This window comes from Xenopus tropicalis, chromosome 4 (assembly GCF_000004195.4).
Source record: "Xenopus tropicalis strain Nigerian chromosome 4, UCB_Xtro_10.0, whole genome shotgun sequence".
Lineage (NCBI taxonomy): Eukaryota > Metazoa > Chordata > Amphibia > Anura > Pipidae > Xenopus > Xenopus tropicalis.
Genome location: NC_030680.2, coordinates 49,371,058 through 49,395,914, shown reverse-complemented (window position 1 = coordinate 49,395,914; position 24,857 = coordinate 49,371,058). Strand labels below are relative to the sequence as shown.

The 24,857-nt window shown below is 37.2% G+C and overlaps 1 protein-coding gene across 3 annotated transcripts; it reads right to left on the bottom strand.

Annotated features, from left to right (window-relative positions):
- Positions 1 to 898: 898 nt before the first annotated feature.
- Positions 899 to 17,148, bottom strand: tppp3 (tubulin polymerization-promoting protein family member 3). Of its 3 annotated transcripts, XM_012960482.3 has the most exons (5): positions 16,905 to 17,148; positions 9,048 to 9,097; positions 7,503 to 7,736; positions 5,905 to 6,058; positions 899 to 4,690 (listed from the first exon to the last, which is right to left on the bottom strand). In XM_012960482.3, the coding sequence occupies exons 3-5, from the start codon at positions 7,688 to 7,690 to the stop codon at positions 4,502 to 4,504; spliced, it is 531 nt and encodes a 176-aa protein (XP_012815936.1). In that variant the 5' UTR covers positions 7,691 to 7,736; positions 9,048 to 9,097; positions 16,905 to 17,148; the 3' UTR covers positions 899 to 4,501.
- Positions 17,149 to 24,857: the final 7,709 nt, after the last annotated feature.

Genomic DNA, 24,857 nt, shown 5'->3' with positions numbered 1-24,857 from the left:
CCCTTTCTGTGGCAAATTGAAAGACACCATATTGTGAATTTCGCCTTCCTGTGGATCAGCAAGCACTTTCAGGTTTCATTTAGACAAACAACTTGTTGAACTTGTCTGTTTTCAGACATTTACTATGATTTTATTCTGCGTGTGTAAACATTACAGACCAGCATTTTATTTTCCTTCATCTTCAGGATGCCCTTCATGTACAGTTAGCTAAGCCCTGACAATACAAATAAACTGCACCCCCAAAGAAAATACTAAAATAAATCACTTTTAGACATGTACCATTTCAGAGCTTCTGTCATTCCCTCTGCAAATCAATTTTTTTTAATAAGAGAAAGGGAATAAGGTGTTAATACTCACAATACAACAGATTTTCTAGCATTTTATTTTGTTTAGTGCTTATTAACAAATAAAGGAGGATTGTGGGTTCCAGGTGGGCAATTTTAACCAACTGCTTTTGTTCCTTTAAACTCAATCCAATCCTCCAACAGTAGCAAAAACAAGATTAGATTTGGTCTGTAAGAAACGGAACATATTGAGGCTTGTCTCAAAGGGTAATGTAAGGGCATGCATTTAGTGAAGGCCCTGTGAAATCAGGGTCATGTAAAGTGGAGTTCAAACTGTTGCTATGGGAACCACAACATACTCAAAAACATTAAAAACACCTGGTATGATCTTCATGTTTTTGTTACCAAAACATGGGGCCTCCTGGCAACCGTGTATTGTCTCAAAGATTAACCCTTTACTGCCAGACTGTTTTTTTAAAGCTCACTGGGACATACTAATCAGCATCTTTATTAGAAAACATTGTTGTCTTTCTTACAGCAGCTAATAATACATTTTTAAAAATAACATTTCTGTTACTTGGTGCATTTTTAACAAAAGAATCCAAACACTTGCATATATAAAAAGATAGATTTATTGCAGAGTAAAGATTTTCAGATACTTAAATTGAGAACAGATCTTTTGTACACATTAACTATTTGCTATTATGGGAGAGTTCTGTTACATACAACCAGAATAGTAAGCTTGTGCTCAGCTCAGCATTTAGGGGGTTAAGAGTACTTCCCAAGCCAAGTCACTTCTGTGGTTAAGCTGCACTTTAGTTCTGTCTGTAATGTATCTTATTTGTACCTTATCTCATGAGGGATTTTGGATGGCTAGATTATTTTTAGATAACAAAATCTGTGTGTAGCAGAACTTTAAGTTCTATTAACAGGAACGTCAGACTCTACCTGTTGTGAGGACAAATGGTACGGTCGAGATATAACACTGTAGGAAAGTGGCAGCAAGTTGGTAACTGGCCAGGGTCATATTTGGTTACGTTATTGTATATTTGTGTGAAATAAACCAGGATTAGGCCTATTTCTCAGTAACATTAAATGTATTGGCTTCCATGTAACAAGATAACACTGTGAGCGTCAAAAGGCACAGCCATTGTCTGAAAGAAAATTTATGATGTGACCTAACAATACAAAAGTATAATGTAACTTTTGGAGGCACAAATGTGAGTGGGCCTTTAGCTCTTCTAATACAGGGGATAGCTGGAAGGTGAGGACCGCAGGAGTTGAGGTGAGGTGTTGATAACTGGGTGTGTTAACATTCAATTGCACTTAATATTGAAAAAAAACATGCGCAATAGAGCAGGCTATTGATTTGTTAAGTCTATGAAATTTAAGTTGCTTTAAACTGATCTTTATTTGTATTATTTTAAGCTCATGTCCAAGACCCTATCTGTATGGAACACCAGGTTTATTATTTGAAACCCTGAGCGCATTCTTTCTTGCACTATGGTTAAACGTCTATGCTGTGGACACAGTGAATATGTTACTATATTAAAGGTAATACAAATTCTTCCCCCCAAAGTTTAAGTATTGTAACATTATCCCTTAAATGAAACCATCTTGCCAAACAGATTAAATAATTTAAACATTTGTTATTTACATTTTACAGGATACAAGTGCTAGCTCTCTCAGCAACCCCTGACAGTTCTGGTCTTGAACCCAGTAGGATTTGTTTCTGTGCCTTCTACTGACCATGGTGACACCAACCTGGTTGATTCCATGACGACCAAAACTTCCCCAGATACAGCTAATAGAACTAGTGTGTATATCATATTAACAGTGAATAAAATAATATTTTATGCATATCACAAAGTGGTTTCTTTTAAGAAACAGTTACAATCTCTACACTTTGTAGGAAAACTAATAGGACATTCCTATAAAGCATGCACTTCATTTGCCTTTAAGCATACAATCCAACTAAAGCCACAGTATATTAACATATAATACTGAATACAGAACTGAACACAACAATGCCAATCAACAGTAGTGATTCTCTATACAGTAGAATACTTAAACTTTGGATGTAGTTACAGATGACTACGGTTGAGGTTATTTTTTATAATGTCATTAGCAAAGACATTTGTTTAAAAGATGAAAGACGGAAAAGTGAAGAAAAAAAATGTATTTTACTTTCGCCAAAATTTAACAATTAGTATCTCCATTATCCAATAACTTATTTGGTCATTATTCTTTTTTTAAAAAAAAACATTTTATGAAAAGATTAAATTTATATAAGCACACCAACCCATATCAGCATACATCTTTCCATTTTCTATTGCTTTTTGAGCTTTCATTTTATGTGGTGTAGTTAAATAGTATTGAGGGCCCCATTGTTTCTGTGAATACAACCATGTACCTGTATTTCTTTGGGTGTCTCATATCATTATTACCTACATTCTTACTCCATATTGCCTTTAACACATTTTAATAACCCCACAAGATTGGCATGGAATTACTGTATTCTGTACCTCTGTGTGACAGCTTAAGTGTTCAGTCCTGATTTTATAAAACTGCTAAAATGCATTTCTTTATTGTGCCACATCAAACCTATTAGTAAACTTATTTAATTTGTGTTCTATATCTCATTTGTGATTTTTTTTTTTAATAATGATTTGCCAGTTATTGCGTGTACAGGTGCAAGAAGTTAGTTAAGAGCACTGGGCAGTGCAGATGTTCAAAGCCATTTACCCAGGCACAGAAAAAACTTACTATAAAAAATACACTTTGACCCACAGAATTCTTTATTTAAATTTCTACATATTTACATCTAAAGAAAGGAATGCCTCTCCAAAATAGGAATCCAATGTCATCTATTTGACAATTACATATTACATATACTCTCAAGATCCCTCTTGCATTTGTGCACACAGTAACATAGCTGAGCTGCCCTTAACAAATAAAGTTACATAGTTACTGTCCCATTATGTAATGATCAAAGTAAATAACGCTGTTATCACCACATATACATGACAAGACTTACTACATAGTCTAGCTCAACATTTTGGTATACTTGCCAGTTGCCACTATATAATACTCAGTCCTGCTGTTTTTATGGTTGCATTTACATCTCGACAAAAGGCATGCGCTTGGATCTTAATCTGGGCTCCATTTCTTTACAATCTTAGGTTTTTTGTTAATATATTTTTTGTTACTTAAACCTGATAACCGGTTACTAAAATCTAACAAAACTTGTCTTTACAAAATTATAGCAATTGACAACAGTTGCATCCATCCTTATGGACACAGTGGTTGCTAATAATTTTGACCATAGCAAGACCCAGAATTTGGGTTGGAAAGAATGAATAGGGTTGTATTATTGTAGCTATGTGAATTTAGCAAAATACTGGAATATTGTCATGATCTAAAGGGAAACTAGACAGAAAAACCCAACACCAGGATTATAATATGTAAATCAGTGCCATGATAATCCTAGTTTGACATTTTTATAGTTGTTTGTCCATAGTTCATGAGGCTGCATAGAAATATTAAATTCAATATTAATCAAGCTGCAGATTTAACCAAGCACTTTGTGTTCATGCAAGTTAAGGTAAATTTGCACCTGGAGTTGTTTGGAACCATAAGATACATTTATATATATATATTTATATGAACATCCTGATAAATATAGGCTTCAGGGGTAAAGACACAGTTTGATCTATATATCATAAAACAACATTATTAAGGACTATCAAGCTATAAGTGCCACAGTGTAGGTAGAACAAAATACTCAGCTTTATTATTGGGGCTGGCCGATGTTTCTTAGCACATTTAAACGAACAGAGTGCTTTTTGTTCTGAACAAATGACTCCCAGCACCCTGAACAGGCCAATAGCAGTCCTGCATAGCACCCAAAAAATGTAAACAACTCAATAGAACTGAAAAATATTTATATTCCTAACACAAACTCATTACATTCCTTTAAAAAATATTTTATAATATATATATGTGTGTTTACAAAAAAACTTGGATCCTGGCGAGCACTAAAAAGATGAGGTGAAGAATAATACCACTGGATAAATCATCACCTTTAACTCGTGTTAACTGGGTGCTATGAAGGACTGATTTTTTAAATGTAACCCTATAGATGCCACAAAGGCATGATTAGCCATTCTGGCAGAGAATAGGTTAATAACTTATATGCAAATACTCCATTATGCACTTTATTTCTTCACTTTAGCATCATAAGTGCCAGCAAGTTTGTAGGAGCTCACATATCCTGTGTTCTCCACTATTGTTTCCCGGCCACCCTTTCCTTTCCCTTTGCCACTCTCATCGAAGCGCTCCTTGTGGGACCCAGTATATTTTGAGGTGTCTGTTAAACGGTCCACTGCTCCAGTAGCTGCAGGTTTCTGGAAATGGGAGATGGCATAAAATCAGTACAGGGGAATTTATAAAGAACACTTAACACTGCTCTGTTAAAATAAAATGGCATTTCTACATAGAAATTATGTCTTGGACTTTCAGTGCATTTAATATACATGTAAATACAAATATACACAGAGGGTGGACAAAATACCAAATGGCTTTTTTAGTAATATGAAAACCTACTTAAAGGAGAAGTAAGCCCTAAATATGGCTAGAAATGCCATATTTTCTACTGTATACTGAACTGACTGAACCAGCCTAAATGTTCAGCGATGATGAGTGATGATGAGCGAATCTGTCCTGTTTCACCTCCCCCAAAAATGGTAAAAAAATAACACGTAAAAAAAATGCAGTACACAACTTTTTTTTTATGCGCTTTCTTTTGTTACGGGCACAACAATTTTTTTTTTTTTTACGTGGGCGTCCGTCTTGCGAAAAAATCCACCAATCCAATCAAATTATTTCACCCATTGCTATTCAGCATCTCTATAGTAGTAATGATTCAGGCCTTGAAAGTTTTCAGAGGGGATCACCATACTGGAATCTGTTTTTAACACTGTGTACTGAGATACTGGATTCTCATTCCCCAGTACTTTGAGGGATAAGGGAGGTGAATAAAATTTCTGTGCCTCTGAACCTCCAATAAAGGTTCAGTGGTGTTTAGATCTGGTGATTGGGGAAGTCATGGACTGTAATCCACTTCAACCTGGTGTTGGGGAAACCTAGCTTTGATTTGTCTAGCAGCATGTATGGGGGTGGCCTTATTATATGACTATTTGGCAAGATCATAACAGAATAGTGTTTGCATTTTGCCCAGGTGCAGTAACCTATAGTAACCATCAGCAGGTTACCTTTTTATAAGTAAACATCTTATTGATTGCTATAGGTTATTAAACCTGGGAAAACCTTATGCCTTTTATTATATATGGGGCAAATGAGCAGAGAACATCAAATAAGTGCAGCTGTTGTATATTCTAGTTACAGTAAAGTAGCAGCCTTTAGGGTCAGACAAAGCATATCTCCACTTTTCTCAGCACTGTGCTTTTCTGCCTGGCTGAGAGAAGTGGATCCCTTCTCTTAGTGATGTATCTAGTTTTAATGCATGTAGCTCTCATTGTGTGAGCAAAGTGTTAAAAAGTGTAAAAGAATTTGATAATGTAGATATTCATATGGGTAAATGTAAGGATAAATATCATACCGTTATACCAGCGCTAACAGGTTCCTTCCCAACCACAAGCTTGCAGATAGCCTCATAGGCCTCTTCCTTACTCTTCCCTTTAAACCTCTTGCCAGACAACTCCTCTAGTGCCTTTTTAAACTCTTCACAGGTGATCACTCTGGCTGATTTTCCTCTGAAAAGTCAAATTAATACCCATTAAATGTTAATTTCAAACACACCTGACAATGCAATTGCGTCATTGTGATGTGGTCTCAGTGTTTTAGATGTTGTTGAATTCCATAAAGCTGGCAATACAGAGGCTAATTAAAACTGCCAACTTGATCCCTACAGGGCGTAACGATTGGGGGGCGTCAGGCAGGAGCCTCTCCTGACGACCCTTAGTCCACGCCCATTTGTCATTGCCCCCGCCATTTCTCATTACGCGGTGGGGGCAATGACCCATCGCATTGCACCCAACCCCCCCGTGGGAACTGCCGGAAAGCACACACCAGGGGGTGGGGGAAGGTGGCAGGGGCCAGGAGGCCTACCGGGTTGGCTATGGAGTCCAGTCGGCTTGGCCCGCCCCTGGCTGGTCCTACTGATATCTGGCAGAAAATCAGCCAGAGATAGGTTGGAATATGGTCACATTTGGCAGAGATCCGCTTGTTTGGCAACCTCATCAGATGAGCAGATTTTACTATGTATGGCCATCTTAATCTTTGGGCCAGGAAAATACATATTAAGACATAATGGTTCACCTAGATTACCTAGATTACTCTCAGGTCCACTTTATGGTACCGGTAGGCCCTTGATAAAGATCTTATTGGTGGGCCCCCCAAACAAATACATTTGTGATAGAACATTAATATAATGCATATTTGCTGCTCTGGGCAAACAGTAGGAGTTGATAACCGTAATTATATACTATACCACATTATTTTATAAGAAAAAACCCTCAGTAATATATATTTGATTACAAATTTAAGTAAAAAAAAAGAAAATAATTGAAGTTAAAATGGGTTTTTAATAAAAATTATTTTTCTGAGTGTAGAGCAATCTCCCTTCAGCAATATATTTAACCCTGTAAATACACCTTATCTAATTTTTTAGTGCAAAAGGCTGCAGGAAAGAAAAGTTTCTAATATTTTGAGATTTACTGTGCAACAAAATGTCTAAAAATCTGAATCCTACATGATCTTGCAAAGTTTTTGCTGGCGAATTGTAGAAGTCAATGGCAGATGTCCCTTTCCTTCCCTGGAGGATCCTTTTTTGCTATGAAACTTTAGAAGTTTTCGGATTTTTGTGTGGCAATTCGAAAAAGTCAGTTTTGCAGACTTTTTAGTTAATGACAGACATTTGACAGAAATGTGAGAGTTTTTGTAAATCTGCCCCTTAATGTATGTGAAAATACACACATGCTAAACTGAGAATTTGTTTATATTATTAAACATCTGATTAGCTTTAAACATTGTGGTCATGAGTTTTGCAACATAAGGATTCTTATGTTAATTTTATTATTAACCCCAATGTGTCCCATGACTCCCACTAACTGATAAGCTTAGGTCCCTCTTTTTAAATACATTTTTACTTGCAAATTATATACATACTTTAACCTGAAGAATACAATGCACACATACTTTACTTTGGAGAATACAATGTCCACATCAGTGCCAGTAACAGATTTTCCATCGATGACTTTGCAATCTTTACATAGTTTTGCCCAGTTTTTTCCAGTCATTTCTTGGCCTGTTGCCTTGGTATCACCATAGATGGCAAACTTGCGAAAACTTTCTTCCAGAGAGGTGAGATCCGAATTTTCAGCCATGGTCTTTCTCTGAAAAATGCTGAATATTCCTTGCCTTTATGATTAGCTTCATCGGAAATTAAAAAAAAAAAAAAAAAAAAAAAAAGAGTTGGAAATACGAATTTTGGTAGTATCTAAAGTGATTTGGGTAGACTTTGATTTACCAGTTTTGTATCCAGGAACGTATTAGGGTAAAGACACATGAAGCTACTAGTCACAGATACTTGTCACGGCAACAAAAACACTCCTGACAATGTTGATCATTTACTGATAATTTTCTCTCCGTGTGTTTTTGCAGAGGCAATTCTCAGTATTGTCTATGGCAAGGTATTTTCTGACAATTAGCTGCTACTAAGTAGCTCTATGTGTCTTCACCCTTATCTATAAAGCTCTTTATTGCAGGAAACTTATCTCCAGAGAGACCATTAGGGCTCTGGCACACGGGGAGATTAGTCGCCCGCGACAATAATCTCCCCGAGTTGCCATCACCTGCCATCCCACCGGCGAAAGTGTAAGTCACCGGTGGGATGGCACACGTGGCGGCACGATTTTGGGAAATCGCCGAAAAAGCCTTGCAAGGCGCCGCCGCGTGTGCCATCCCACCGGCGACTTACATTTTCGCCGGTGGGATGGCAGGTGATGGCAACTCGGGGAGATTAGTCGCCCGCGAACAGGGAGTTTTGTCGCGGGCGACTAATCTCTCTACACTTAAAATTTTGTAAAATTATTTCCTTTTTCTCTGTAATAATAAAACAGTACCTTATACTTGATCCCAACTAAGATGCATGAATCCATTGCTATTTTTTTGCTACTTTGGCAGACAGTAACAATTAGTTTTACAGCAGATTTGATGTGCATAAGATTTTCTGTATGTACCAACATCCAGTAACTAGAAAAAGCTCATTCTAGCAGTTACTGGTAATTAAACAAGACATAAATAACTGAACACACATTGAGCAATGAATACACTCGGGTGTAGGCACATGTAGCCACCGAAAAACGCAAGACTTTGCATTTTTGGCGAATATCAGCTACATCTGCCTGCACCCAGGCGTGTTCAGTGCTTTCAGGTGCAGGCACAGGTAGGAGGATTATGATAGGCATAGGGGCATATTCTCGCCACATCATGGCCAATTGATTTTATTGCATTATAACGGAATATTCTGCAGGTCCAATTTTCTAGGAGCACAGACTTTTTAATATATATAATTCACTCCATATACAGAGTATGTTTTTATCTTTTTTTGAAAATGCTTATGCATAATGATATAAACTAAAATAATTTTTTTAAGGGAAGAGAAATAAAAATGTGGCTATAACTTTGCATGGGTGTTGTTAAAGGAGATGTAGTTAAAAGAGTGTAGCTTAGAAGTATTACCTCTTGGTCTCCAGTCCTTAAGAAGGATATTAACAAGCTGGAGAGAGTACCTGTTGAAAATATGAGGATATCAGACATTACCCCAGAGTTCCATGACCTATATAAAAGCACTTAGCCACAGTCTTGTTCCTCTACTGGCCATGTAACTCTTTGGTGACTTATCCTTATATTTCACAACAGTGTGTACTATTCCCTGTATAAATGGTGTTTGGGATATTTTCAGTTATAGTTTGTGCTAAATTAGGTCACCTGTTACATGACTGATAGAAACTTTTGTTTTATAAAATGTAATGTATCCCCTGTTGTAAAATAAAGGATGTTAGAAGTTAATAATAGATAAATACAAGTTACTGAAACTAATTTTAGTACAAGTGGATCCAGGGACTGGTCCAATTGCCATCTTGAAGTCAGGAAGGGATTTTTCCCATCTGAGGGAAACTAGAGGGACTTCAGAAGTTTTTTGCTTTCCTCTGGATAAGGATAAACTAGCAGTTAGGTAGGTTTCACTTAGGCAATAAGATTACACTGGATAGATGCCTGTGTTTTTTCAAACAACTGCTAAACGTTGAAGTCCTATGACCTGTATAAAAGCCCTTAGCCACAGCTACACAATCTGCAAAAATAAATCTCCTCATTCTATAAATAAGTAAGTTAGAAAGTTATAAACCCATACAATATATCCCAAAACCCAAACACAATTAACTGCAGAAAACAGATCTTGGGGAAAAGTCTAACTAAACAAGAAGGATCCTTACTACTAATATTCTTACAACAGTGGCCAAATACAAATGAGCAGAAATCACAGTATTTAAATTTAAATGAGGAGAAGGAAAGGTAAAAACTCACTCACAGAAAAGCTGCACTGAGTCCTCTGTCAAAAGAAACACAGGATGACTTGTCTTTTTTTGTGTACACATGTTCTTGGGTATCAGACTTCATCTCTCAGACAAATCCTTCATTCCCAGGGCCAAAGTCTGCTCCCCCCTCCCACAAGAAGGCATAAGAACTCCCTCCCCCTCCCATTCAAATGTGTGGTCTGAGCTACCAACGGCTAGAGCTGCAGCAGGAAGCTACCAAGACCAAGCTAAAATGACAGCTTCTATCTTAAACAAATGGATAGAGCTTCTAGGGCTTTTCACTCAAGTATGGTAAAGCTTTCTGCAGAATAAATATAGTGTTCTAGCTTGCACTAATGTGGCAAATCACATAATATTGGCAGTAAAATGCCAAAATGACTTTCCTTCTCCTTTAGGCATCCTCTTAAAGGGGACACAGAACTCACTGTGATCAATGACCCAACATGTCTAAGCCCCCTTTGCAGTGTTATTTCACTTACCAAATTGCACAGAATGCAAAAACACAGAATGTGAAGAATGAAGAGAAAATACATCTAAGGGTTCCATTTGAGTAAAGATATCATGTAATATATTGCTCCAGCTGTGCCTGCAATTCTGACAGGATTTCTAGCCAATGCTGCTTACAGGCCAACCAGCTTATCTGGCCAATCACATTTGAGCATTCCAAACTATTGAAATATTTAGCAATGTAAAGTGATTTTTGTAAAAATAAAATGATTCTATAATTTTGTTGCTGGCAATGCCAGGTACATCAGCTAGTATATATATATGTATAACCAATATGTAGAAAGCAGAAAGCACTCATGGCAAGAAATATATAAGTAGTCCATTTATTAAATCATTGCATCTACGCATTTCAATCCCCACAGGATCATCATCAGGATCATCATCAGGATCCTGTGGGGATTAAAACGCGTAGATGCGATGATTTAATAAACAGACTACCTATATATTTCTTGCCGTGAGTGCTTTCTACATATTGGTTGTGTATCCTTGGTCAGCACCCAGCCGTTACCTATGGAGCGGTGAGTGCCGATTTTTGGCTCACACACAATAATGAGTAACCAATAAAGTGTCCTATAAAAAAAAAAGCAGGCAAGCTGTATGGAGTTAAAGAAAAGACTTACGCTCATATTTAAAATAGGCACTAAGGTTGCCCATGTGCAGTAACCCATTGCAACTGATTAAATGTTTGTTTTAACCAGTAAATGTTACATGCTAACTGGTTGCTATGGGTTACTGCACATTTGCAAATTTTGTGGGGAACATTTACATTTCACTGAGGCACAAGTGCAAGAGCAAAAGGGGCACAAGAAGCAAAGTGCTGCAGCAGGAGGCGTAGGCGAGCCCTGACCTTACTGCCTGCCAAAGACAGCGCTCAAATTCAAATATGCAAATTATGTTTCTGATTTGGGCCTAATCTTTTGTGGATGATTTAGTTTTGGTGCATCCCTAGTAAGTAAATTTTGATGATGGTTATGAAAAATATGGTTTACATTGTTCCTTTTTATATCTGTCAGTCTGTATACATTATTTCTTGGTCTGCTATATGTAGGTTTGTTTGCACATAGGTTTTTTTCCACTGGTAAGTTTCAGCTGGTAGAGAAGTGCCTGAATCCTCCTATGCTGCCTTGCAGTCACATGAAGAGGAGAGCTTACTGCTGAATGAAACACATCAGTGGGGTAAATACCCATATTGCATCAGCTAAAGAGCCTATCATCTGTAAAGGCAGAGTGCTGTGTAAGTGCTTGCTCCTGCTATTTAGAATTACTGCAAGGCAAGCACAAAATGATTCTATTATGACATTAGCCCACCACATGTCTTTTATGGCACGAGTGAAATACATTGATATGATTTCATTAATATAACCTGCCATGGAACCCTGTTAAAAAATGCAAGCTACTTATTAATCTCACACTAATATGGAATATTTAATTAAAATATTTATTGAAATATACCAAATGGCCAAAGTCCTATTGCTTTTTACCAGTCATAAATTCAATCCTTTGAAGAGGCAAAGTAAACAAAAGTATTAGGACCCATGTTATGTATTATGTATAGTGATTAGCAAAATTTTTCTCCACTATTTACATTTATGCAGCCTGTAAACATCTAGAAAATGCATTTATGGTGAAATCTTAAGCTTTTCCGTATTGCATATTAAATCTTCTCTGCACTGGCCCATGTGCATGTCCCAGTTCTGCTGTATTTAATATTAAAGGGTGTAGCTGTCTCCCTGGAGAGACATGTCTGTGTATAGTGTGGGCCAATATACACTAAAAAGTCATTATTCAAAAAGTCAAATGAACTAGAAAAAAATAATATATGACAGAGGGAGATGTTATAGAAGAGTGTTTAGATGAAGTGCCAAAATGGAATCATGCCTCTCAAACAGACTGTTGGTACTAAGAATCCAATACCTTGAATATACATCAGGCACTAGGACCTCTGGAAAAATTTCAATTTGCTTTTGTGTTTATTTCATGAATTTAAAGATCAACCTCTTTGTATAAACATACAAATAAAGTAAAAGTGTAAAAATAAGAAATAATAGCTGAAAGAGTTTTTTTTCTCTTTTTACTCCTCTCTGCTTTTACAGTATGGATAAACACAGCAAGTGCTCAGTCATTCTCCATTTCAGTACAGGTATAGGACCCGTTATCCAGAATGCTCGGGACCAAGGGTATTCCGGATAAAGGTCTTTCCGTAATTTGGATCTCCATACCTTAAGTCTACTAAAGAATAAATAAAACATTAATTAAACCCTATGGGATTGTTTTTCATCCAATAAGCATTATTTATAATATGGATTATTTATATACTTAGTTGGGATCAATTACATGATACTGTTTTATTACTGCAGAGAAAAAGTAAATCTGAATTATTTGATTAAAATGGAGTTTATGGGAGCTTTCTGGATAACGGGTTTCCAGATAAGGGATCCCATACCTGTACAAAATTAAATATACCTCCTTTCATCAGGTGCTATAATTTGTCCAGGAAATGCTGTGCAAGTGAAGTTAATGCACCTACACAGGCTTGCTGTAAGCAATTACTTCCTGCTGTAGCTGTTTTTAGCCTTGGAATGCATGTCTGATGCATAAGGAAAGTATACATAAAGGGAACCATTTTATTATATGATGTAAACTGTAATGGTATCTGCATTTTTCACTACAACTAATCTGCCTGGAAAGAAACTGCCAATGTACTAAGTTTCATACAAACCCATACTTTATAAAAAAAAAAAAAAGTTTTCTTTATTGGCTGAAAAAATATCAAACTTTACTAAGTCATCCAGGAAGCCAATAGCAACATCTACATAAATGTTAAGAAATGCACCCCATAATCACACTGTTGCATGCTGAAAGGCTTCAGCTAAACAATATTGTGGCCAAAAATGTAGCACCACTTTTTTGTGTTTCATAAGCATTCTGTTATGCATGTGTATTAATGTTATTGTCAGTTGCATAACAGGATGCAGTGTTCCCTCTAATTTCCTCTAACCAAAATCTTGAGGCATGTGTATATGTGGGGGTGACAAGGACATAAATATTTTTTTAAAAAAATGTATTAAGCAAGGATGCACAGTGCTGAAACAATTCAGAGTCTGCACAGGGTGAACCTTCTCAGGTTTAAGCATGGCCACATTTAGTTTGTTTGTTTACTGTCCAGTTTTACAGGAAGAGTGCAATATATGAAAACCACAAACAGCAATTGGATAAAGTAGGTGCTAAGAATTAACTTGCCCACAGAGATTTTACCAGCACCTTTCACTGATTTCACATTTGATTTTCTCTCCCTGTGTTGTGAAAGCGAACCAATTTATCAAGTTTAAAAACTTGAAGTCACAAATTTACAGCGAGCAGACTAACTCTGCTATGCAGATTTGCAAAGAATAGCATAAACTCTGGATGCAAACCTCTACACAACATTTGCTCTTCTAATAGGGATTTCAGACACTATATAGGAAAGCACATAACTGTGAGCACAAGGGCAGTTTATAAAGAAAAGTTAAAGAGCAAAAAAACTGGGGTAAAGGGACAGATAAAAGCAGAATCATGTGATGGAATGGGAAAAGGGAGCAAAACAGAATAAATGGGCAAAGGTTGGGGATGGAGACCAAGGAATAAAAGAAAAACACAGGAGAAGAAAATTTGTCTAAGTGAGATAATAAATGGACTTCATAAGAGGAGAGAGAAAAAGGGGGAAAGAAAACCAGAAATCAAAACATGATAGTTGATAGTTTAAGAACACAGAAAAAGGGGTGGGATAGAAGAAAAGTCAAAACAGAAGGTAATTTAAAATGTATAAATGTGAAGACCATAATAAAAAGGGGAAGAAAACAGGATAGTACCCAAGAGAAAGGTGTGCCAGACTTAAGTAAAGCATAAGAAAAAGGGAAGGGGTAGGGAAGGACAGATAACAAAGGAAAGGATAGTAGAAAAGTAGAGCATAAAAAGGGTTGGGAGCATAATGGGAAAGTATACAGATCCCCACCACTACTTATGCAGCCTTTTCCTAGTGTTATTATAGCCCCATACTTCTAATAATGACAACAAATGTTTATTAAATTTATTAGCAGAAGGCCACAGGCAGCCTACTCTAATTCCAGTGCAACAAGGATGTACGTAATATGGATTTTAATGAGGTTTCATTGAATCTGGCAGCTGAGCAGTTAATATGTACTGGCTGTAGATAGCTGGTGCCTCTATTTGTTTTGCAGATTCACCACCACCCTACTGAACATCCCTGTGGGCCCTGCAGGCAGATCATGTCACTGCTATTTCTCATCCCTTAGATCTCCATGGCAACAGTTTGTAATCGTGTAAGCAATGTGTAACTGCTAGTGAGCTCAGGGTGGGAGACAGTCCGGCTCTTTCACACAGTGACTGGATCAGGATTGTGCCACGTGAGTGCATTCCTTCTAATGAAGCCACCATTTAACTCTTTCATGGCAAGCAGAACTGGGTGAAAAATTAATTTGATTTAGAAGCCATAGATTGCTAGTGTTTTGCATGCTGTAAAAAAGGAATAACAACTCCTGAGACCGACTCAACAGATGTTCTGCTATGAAACAAATATTCCCTATGGACTGAGACAGATTATTCCTGTTAAATGATTTATCCTCTCTGGTTCAAAAGTGATAAACAGCACAAAGGTGCTGAAGTGCAGTTCCTGAATACAAGGTACATTATATTAACTTGGCTTTTCTTGCTCAGACATAACAGGCTGAAAATTAATTAAATTAGCCTTTCATGAATTCCTAACAGAAAAAGAAATGTACAATTTAAAGCCTGGAAGCAAATTGGAAGGGGCATATTGGGTGTGGCACCATAAAACAAGGAAAAACTGTGGATTCTGCTTACAGCTTTCTTGTCTGATGCTGTTGGATTGCCATGGAATGTGCCATGAGTTTTCCTACCAACACACTTTTGGCACTCTCAACATGATATCCCTTAAGCAATAATCCCCAATGCAATATATTTACTTTAACCGACTACTGTATTCTCACTTGTAACCCCAACATTTATATTGCCCAACTGCACATTAAATACATCATGAACATTAAAAACTACAATATATTAAACACCATCTAGCACTGTCTGTCTTTCTGTCTGCTTATCATATAACCCATGAGAGACACATTACACAAAGATTAGCACACATATGTCAGCAGTACAGCAGTATCTGTAGTGTATTGTTCTGTGGAATTAGTACTCAGACCAAGCACACTGAGCCATCAGAGTAGCACTTATACTGGTGGTTAGGGTTATTTTAATAATGTAGTGTCACACTTGTTCACGTACATACAAGGCTTGTTTATGTAACACGTTTAGGTGTATGCTGCTTGAGTTATGATCGGTTGTATTTGGAAGGAGGATAAATGGATGTCACCTTGTCCGGGACACTTGGTGAGTACTTAGCAGTGGAGAATGAGGTAATAATTATCATTTATACTGTGCCAGTACGTTTTGAAAATAACAAACATGGATCCATGATTTCAATGATTCAGCATAAAAGACTTACAGAATAAAACAGAATCAGAGGTAAAAACAATAGAACCTGTGTGAAATACAGAAATATGCAGAAAAATAGAACATCTACAATGGCAGTTTTACTTACATGGGTACTGGTTTATTTACCTTCTTGCTATATAAACCTAGAACATTCCAGCATAGTGATGTTTTGTCATAAGCGGCAAATCACAGATAGGACCTGCCTTAAAATACTGTATATATATATATATATATATATATATAATATAGAAATGCCACTCGCATGCAGAAGTGAAACACATACACATAACACACAGACACAGTCCTGCCTGTATACAAACTGTGTTTCACAGTGATCCAACACAATCCTGCCCTCCTACAAACTGTGTATAAATTAATTCATAGCTCTTTGCTGTGATGAAATTAATGGCCGAAATCTGTAAGGACTGAAGTACTCTTGCTTTTGATCTTTAGAATTCCTTAAAGAATTCCGTAAGTATTATTTTCCCACTCTACATGAACAGATGCAGAAGAGGGTCTTGCTTCTTGCTAACACACAGTAGCTAGGAGGCAGAGATAAAAATAATCCACATTAGCAGGCAAGTGTCTCTGAAACAGCTCAGGACGGCACAGTGTTTACAAAAAAGCATGCCTGTGAACAGCTTCAGCATGTAAAGCTTCTGTTCTAGTGGGTATCACTATCACACACCTCTGGCTGCTACTGGCATGTCAAAGGATGTTGCCTCTTAGCAGCACGATTTGCAAATGAAAAAATATGTACTATTTCTATCTTTTATCAAGCATGTTTCTAAGGAATACAAAGCCCTTACTCTACATGCACCTGTAAAAAAGGGTTTAGAATATGATGTTCTTCAGAGCAAGAAATACTTTTAATCTCATTGTCATTCCAGTTAAATTATACTAATCAAGTAAAACGTGTGGGTTGTGAAAGAGAGGATGTGATGTTATATGCAGGGTTCTCAAGAGAAGAATCTTCTCTTACCTCCTGTTTGCCTGTGCTCTGCTATAGACGCCTCCTCTCCCCTCCTGGGCTGTAGAATGAAATGCTGCTTTAAAGACTGTAGGGCTATTATCTTCTGTTTATTCCTGTATCCATAGAGACATCCTGTAAAACATCAAGGGAGTGTAATATAAATATAAATGACCAAGGTCATTTAGAGGCATAAGAGATGCACCCTCCTTGATATAGCAGGCAAGATTTCACTGGGTAGAATCTGCCATACAAGTCACTGGAAGAGGTTCTTTGTAAGAGGGGTGTGGCATCCTGCACAAAGACTGCCAATTAGGTTTGGCTTTAGTGATTTGCTGGTTAATGCTTCGGTGACTAGGCTCCTAAAACTGCAGGTATACCCATCTTCAGTCTCCTGCCTAATGCAGACTGAATGATGCATTTCGAAAAGATTTCTTACAAAGTGATACTTATCTACAGAATATTTTGTCAATATTATTTAAAGTTAATATTTCAATCTAGGTTTGTATTGGATATTTAAGAAAAACTACAGTAAGTGAAGATTCCCAGTTCTAAATTTATTAACCTTATATATCGAAAATCAGCTTTTTTTTTTTTTACCAGCATGCGCTTTACTGCATGTACTTGCACCTCAATGTCTGCCAATGCAAGAACACATAGAAGTTTGCACTGCTCTAGCAGTCACACAACAAAAACATTGTTTTACCACCAAAATATTTCCAACAGTTTCAAGATTATTTACAAGTCAGGCTACCAAAGTGCAAAGGGGAAACAATATGGGTACTAAATGTATCAGACAGTCCAGAAGGCTGAAATTTACTAGCTGTAAAGTATAAAAAAAACAAAACTATCCAATTTTAGTAAATGTGCTGCTAGGTACCTGTGCACTGTGCTGTATGTCTTCACTACCTTTATTGTATTTAAATTATAGGAAAATGCTGTGTTTATTAAAACAGGGAGAAAACAAACATTGCATTTTCTCTCCAAAACATGGATAGTTTAAAGGGAAAATACAGTTCAACTTCACAAGGGAAAACCCTGTCAGATATATTTTTTTCTAAGTTTATCTCAGGCAGTTTTCCTGTTTCTGACTGTTTTCATAGGGTTACCACAACCATACTGCTGATATTGTGAATTGCTGAAAAATGTACCATATGACCATTTTTCTATTTAAGTAAAGCCAATGCAATACTGCTACTGGCAATGGTGTTTTAGTTAAAAGTTAATGTAGCAAACTCTCTCTTTTCTGTCATGTAGGAAGAAAAGCTGTACCTGCACCTGTATTGCAAGGTTATTGCAGAACACAGATGGACACTGAGTGGAGCTGATTTACAAAGATGTTTTGATGTCATTAACTCTTATGGGCTATTGGGAGCTTGCCAAAGCCAGCTATCTTAATGTCTTTGTAGTCACCAGGGTCGGAACTAGGGGTAGGCAGAAGAGGCACCTGCCTAGGGTGCAACGGTAGGAGGGTGCCAGGCAGGTACCTCTCCTTTCACCTACTTCTTTCCCCCCTCACTGCAGTACCCCCACCAGCGGCCTGCAACCCTGCTGCCCTGTGTACACATAGGTGGGCCAAGCCAACCAGGTTGCCTAGGGCGCCCGGCCAGCTTGGCCCGGCACTGGTAGCTACTGTGGCCATGGGTAGAGCTATGTCATGCCCTGAGCTATCTAGATAGACTGCCCTGATACATCCACAGAATGGATCGGTCACCTCTTTTTTACTTCAGAGGATACATTTATTATTATTAGTCTTTATTTATTTACAACTAGCATGTTATGCAGCAAGGAATTATGGTGAGAACAAACTCTCTGCAGAAATGCCCTGTTCAGAAACAAACTCAGGACTCCTGGGTACATTTTAATACATATGTGGATTTAAAAAGCAAATGTTTTTAGCTTCCCTTTAACTGTAGAATTGGGTGACTCTTAAAACCTTGTCTGTGATCTATCATCTCTGTAAATGGTAAAATAAGGGACATTTCCACAACCTGACTGTGCTACCATGCTTATTCCTTAAACACCTTTCAGTGGTTCCTAGGGACATGCCCCAAACAGCAACCAAATTAACCTTTTGTAATTGGATAGAAAACTGGGGAGAGTCCAGAGACGTTCAACTAAACTGGTAAAGGGGATGGAAGATTAAACTATGAGGTTAGACTGTCGAGGTTGGGGTTGTTCTTTTTTCCATAAAAATGATCAGTGCACCAGAGGCCACCTGTTTAGATTAGAGGAACGGAACTTTCACTGAAGCAGAGTAGGTGGTTTTTCCACGGTGAGGGCAGTGAGGTTGGGGAATGCCCTTTCAAGTGAGGTTGTAATGGCAGATTCTGTTAATACCTTTAAGAGGGGCCTGGATGAGTTCTTGAACAAGCATAGTATCCAAGGATATTGTGATACTAATATCTACAGTTAGTATTGATGTTGGTATATATGGTTTATATATGTGAGTTTATAGATAGGTCAGTATAGGTTTGTGTGTGCTGGGTTTAATTTGGAAGGTTGAACTTGATGGACTCTGGTCTTTTTTCAACCCTATGTAACTATGTTACTATGTAACCTACACAATGGATTGTATAATATTTACTCAAACAGTTGAGATCTGTCTTCACTCACATAACTCAATAATCCTCAGCAAATGAAACACAAAGAAAAATCATCCTTGTGCAGACATTGCCCTATTAGCAGACTTTATTTGCTCTGCCTTCAGTCTGTTTACCTGTTTCCTCCCATAGAGCAACTTACTCAATCAGTGTTATTATGGTGCATCATACACAACAAACATGAAAAATAATCTGTTGTGATCTGTTGTCAAGAGAAATAATTTGTTGTGACCCAAGGTGTTGGCATTTCCCACTGCCTTAGCAAAAAGGTTATTTAAGTTGTCTCTGGATAGGAGCTGATATCAATTCTTGTCGAATGCATTAACGGCATCGATTTTTTCAGCCTTCCCTGCTTCATGTAAAACATTTGCACATAAACAGAAACATCCTCTGCACTACATCAAAGTCATCCCTGGTCTAGCCAGTCCTACACTCACTTTTTTCTGATTTAATTCTAAGGCTTCATTATACATTTTACATTTGGATTGAGTTTTACCTGGAACTTGCTTGCTTTCAAGGTCAAAATTTCCAAATGGTTGCCCTTTAATTGGCCCCATTGGGATCACCTGACTGAGGACCTCTTGTTGCTGTCTATATAAATGTTGTGGTCACAGCCTCATTGCACCCCTGCTTAATGGTTTAAAATTTAGTGGTAAACACAACTTCCCCAGGCATTAGCATATCTCACATAGCTACACATTTTGACAAAATGGAAACTTTTCAGAGAATTATGTCAATACAAATATTGTTAAAATTATAAAAAATAGATTATATATTTTAAACACATGTAATGCTTTTGATGACCTAGGAGGTAGGTTTGGGGGGCCCTGATGACCTCTTATTGCCTACTATGCTGCAGTCATTCCTGAAATTCAGTTGCAGGACCTTACAGCATGGCACTTTTATTTATATTGTAATTAGATGTATCTGACATTGTTAGGCAGCTTCAGGGGCCCAAAACTGGGTCCTGGTGCCAATTAGAAAGTATCATTGTAATGATTTATAAGCTCACTATTTACCTAACTGGGGTCAACTTGTATGTAATGAATCCAGGTCTGCCACCCACTTTTCAAGCTGTAAACAACAGAATCTTAATAATAGGAAGAACCCACAAAGGTAATTTAGTTGAGCTTTTATAGACAATTCTCTGCTGCTGTGATCTACTGGTCACCAACTTTAGATTCACTCGTAGATCATGATCTACTTTTTTGAAACCATTGCTATTAAATTTAATGAAAGTACTACATACAATAGAAAATAGTAATTTAGGGATTCATAGGCAGGGATTAATGAAGATTTAACAAAAATTAGCCTCCCCAAAGGCAACCAACAGCTGTATATTTATATATAATCACAAGTTTAATGGCCTTCTATTGGTAGCTTCCCCAAATGTATAGATTTTAACCCATAGCCCTGAACTGAATGTTGGGCCATAAATCAGGCCAAGAAACTCTGCTGTTACCACAGGCCACAATGAATTCCAACAGTTGTAGTGTTAGTAATACGCAGTGGTATTGGAAAGTAAAAAAACATACTGATTAGAAGGTTTATGAGGATGGTATCAAGTGGTGCTATAGCCAGGAAATGCAATTCCCTTGGAATGAATGGTAGCTGAATGGCAGTTTTAGAGGCTTGCCCTTATTTCTGACCTAGCACCACTTCATACATAACCCTGTTAATGACATACTCGCATACTGCAAATTCTTATCACAGTAATGACTCTTCAGTAGTCATGCATGCACAGTATATTTACTTGCAAGGCAACTAAAGCCCTAAATGTTTCTTGCAAGGGATCATATGCTTTGCAAATTCACACATTTAATGTCATTTTATAACTGTAGAGATCTGAAAAGACTTGCATTTAATTTGAATTACTTGCTCCAAATATACTGTTATAAAATATACTGTTTCTTTTAAGACTGTAGGTTTGTCTCTATTTTCCCAGTCCTCGGGCTGGGTAAAACAGTTACTTTGCTACTGATATGATGGCAACAGGAGCAGGATTGCCTGCAGGGTAGTGGCTCCACATTACTCCAAATCTAAGTGCCCATAAATATTCCTTGTTGGTGCAGTGGAGAAATTATATAAAAAGGTAAAATGCTAATTTACTTACACCCTGGAACACTGGAATAGTAGCGTTGTAAAAGACCAGCTAATCGCAGGAAGCAGCACCATAAAATATCTCCTTTTATATATATATATATATATATATATATATACTTATTTATATTAGTCTTGGTATTCATTCTTCCTGTGAATACCAAGACTTATACTTATTTATATTAGTCTTGGTATTCATTCTTCCTTTGTCTGGTGGCACATGGGTTTCTACAAGCAACTGGCTATAGTTCCAGAATGCTGAGATCTGGCTGTTATGCTAGACATCTGCTTTTATAGATTATAATTTTGTAGAAATATGTTTTATTTTGCGCAGTCTACCTATATTACCAGTTTCATTTTTACTCTGAACTGTTCCTTTAAGGAGCAAAGGCTCACAGAAAGTGAGGATACATCAGTGAAACATATCAAACTTTTAACCCATATGAGTAAATTCTGAAGCACTGTGTTTCACGACTTGAACCTTTACTGATCCTTAGGTCAACCAAAACTGCAAATCATGCCTATAAAACCACATATTTTTATAGTTTAAAATAAACGTATATACATAGTACAGGTTTTAATGGGACAATAAGCTCCACATCAACAATGTTCACTAATTAAAAGTGTTTATGTTATGTTATATTTAAAGGAACAATTTAAGCCTGCACCAGATGTATTTATGTGTGTATTTATCTCTCTATAGGTTTTATAATGGCATTGATCATATGGCTAATGTAAGGGAGCACATGGCTCTTTCTCTATTTCTGGACTAAATCATAGCAGGAGGTGGATCAGCTAGTGGTCTGAGATGAAAGTAGGTCCTTGGAGTTCAAGGCCAAGCCCTAAGGTAACCAGCCGTTAGTGAATTATTGCACCAAGGAAGTCCTTTTTCTGCTCAATAAACAATTAGTTCATAGTTATGGACCACTATGTTTATTTGCGTAATTCTTTATTCTGTCTCATAACTTTCCTACAGACATTTCTAGCAAGGGCTTAGCTGAGAGGGAGGGTTGCTACAGTGTTAAGGTGTTGTGGTGGAAAACCTTCTAACTGTTATGTATGGTATATATTGTGACCTGCTGAAAACTATGTTTTAATTGTGATTTTTAGCAGTGGCTATGCTGATTTTGGCTTGACAGTGAAATAGTGGCCACAAAACTGGAGTACTCCACAGGTAACTGTGTTCACTGACACCCTTCTGGGGACCAGGGTTTTCTGCAGACAGAAAGCAAACCCTACTGGGAGAGCTAGACAAACAGAACAATAAAATGGGCAGACAAAGCTGTTTGAGAACAGACAAAAGATAAAGTGAGGAGCCATATATAAGGTCTGGCAATGCTAGAGTCCCAAAAAGAGATTTTGTTTTCATTTTTTTTTTTTTTTTTTAAACCAGGGACAAATATCCAAAACTCATTCAGCACAGAGGCCAGGCCTAAATACCTAATGTCTTCTTTTCTTGGTCCTGCCTTTATAAAATGTTTTGAGGCAGACAATGAAGCATTATTCATAGAACTTCTGTTAAGGTCTTAACTGCTGTTGTTTTGCCCACATATAAAATATTGCACAGACAAAGAAATCAACACAGGATTAAAAAAGGCAGAAAAAAACAACCGAATAAGAAAAACAAGGACATTTGTGGCACAAAGCATAATGAGAAATATGCAACACAGTAACATGTTGGCAACAACCAATAAAATAGGCAAGAAACACATCTTGGTAGCAGAAATTCAAAGATCACTAGACCCCATGCACCAAAATTGGTCAGAATGTTCCTGGGTCAAAATCACATGGTTTATAGCAGCATGCAATTGAATTGAAATTTAAAGTAATCCTACTCAGACTACTCTCTTGATCACTTTTGCAATTTAATTCTTAATATTTTTATGTTTTGAACCCTTTAGAGGTTATTAGCAGTTTTCTATTGCTATATTGTGACCATTAACTCAGCAGATTTCTGTCATGGCTGCTCACCCGGTGGTTGCAAGTTTAGGTGAATGTGCCAAAAAACAACCTTCGGACCAAGATTTGTTAGTCCTTAGCTTGCTAAATATTTGGGTCCTATCAGCAATCTGTCATGGACCTGACATCGGCCTATTCTCTCACTTACTTTAAGAAAAGTGATGATTTCTAGATCTACAAGTGCTTGACCCCCAAAATCCAAACTCCATGCTATGCACCATTTGGCGCTGGAATATTTTCTTTTTTTACAAAAATGTGATTGTGTTGTTTAATATAGCATTTTAGCAAACGAGACACAACAAGGTTATTGCTATTAATACCTTTAGTGCAATGTTGATCCTGGAACTGGTCCAATTACCTTTTTTGGAGAAGACATGAACGACATTTAAATTTGCTTTTGCAACAAACTTGAGAAAGCTTTAGATAGAGTTGTTTTGTACCTTCCTCTAGATCAGCTACAAGGTATGTAGAATTCTGTTGAAGAAAATTTTATAGACATGTTTCTTCAACCTCAGCTGTTATAAAACTATGAAGGAAAGTAAAGGAGGATGAAGAGAAAAGAAAGTGTGAAGGACAGAATGTATTAATGTATGAATTCTCAGGTGAGCACATAACAATTTTCTAGGCCACTGACATACATCAGTAAGCTATCAGAGAACCACAGGACTAGGTACCACCTCCCAAGTTCTAGCCACAAAAGACCCTCTTTCAAAAAGATAACAGAGGCACCAAGGAATGAAGTCTCCCCAAGGACCAAATACACAAGATATTTAAAATCAATTCAATGACATCAGGATTCCAGGTATGAGGTTTGATGGAAAATATAATGTGGAACAAATATACATTTTCGTTTGCCTTATTCAGAATTGATTTTGAAATGCAAACTACTAATGTCATATTTGTCACTCCAGGAAAAACTTTGTGTAGATGGCAGAGAGCCAACTCCTACAAGAGGTGGCCTGTTATGATGAGTTCTATCCAGGCATGTAACGGAGACTTTCCTAAAAGAGGATATTGTTTATTAATCTTATGGGAAAGTGATAAATGACTTATAATTGCAATACGGCACAATATTCACTTAGCTTTCAGATATCTAGGAGAAGGCCTTTTGTTTTCATTATATACTTCTCACCTACTGCTACCTCTAAGTGCTATGTGCCTATCTTTTTGGAGAAGTCTCTGGCAGACCTACAAACCTGAGTTTAAGCAGAGTTTAAAGGAGAATGCAAGTCAAAATTTAAAAAGCATACTGCCCAATAGTCCTCCTATTGTTTAGTAAAAATGCCCCACTTTTGGCTCACCT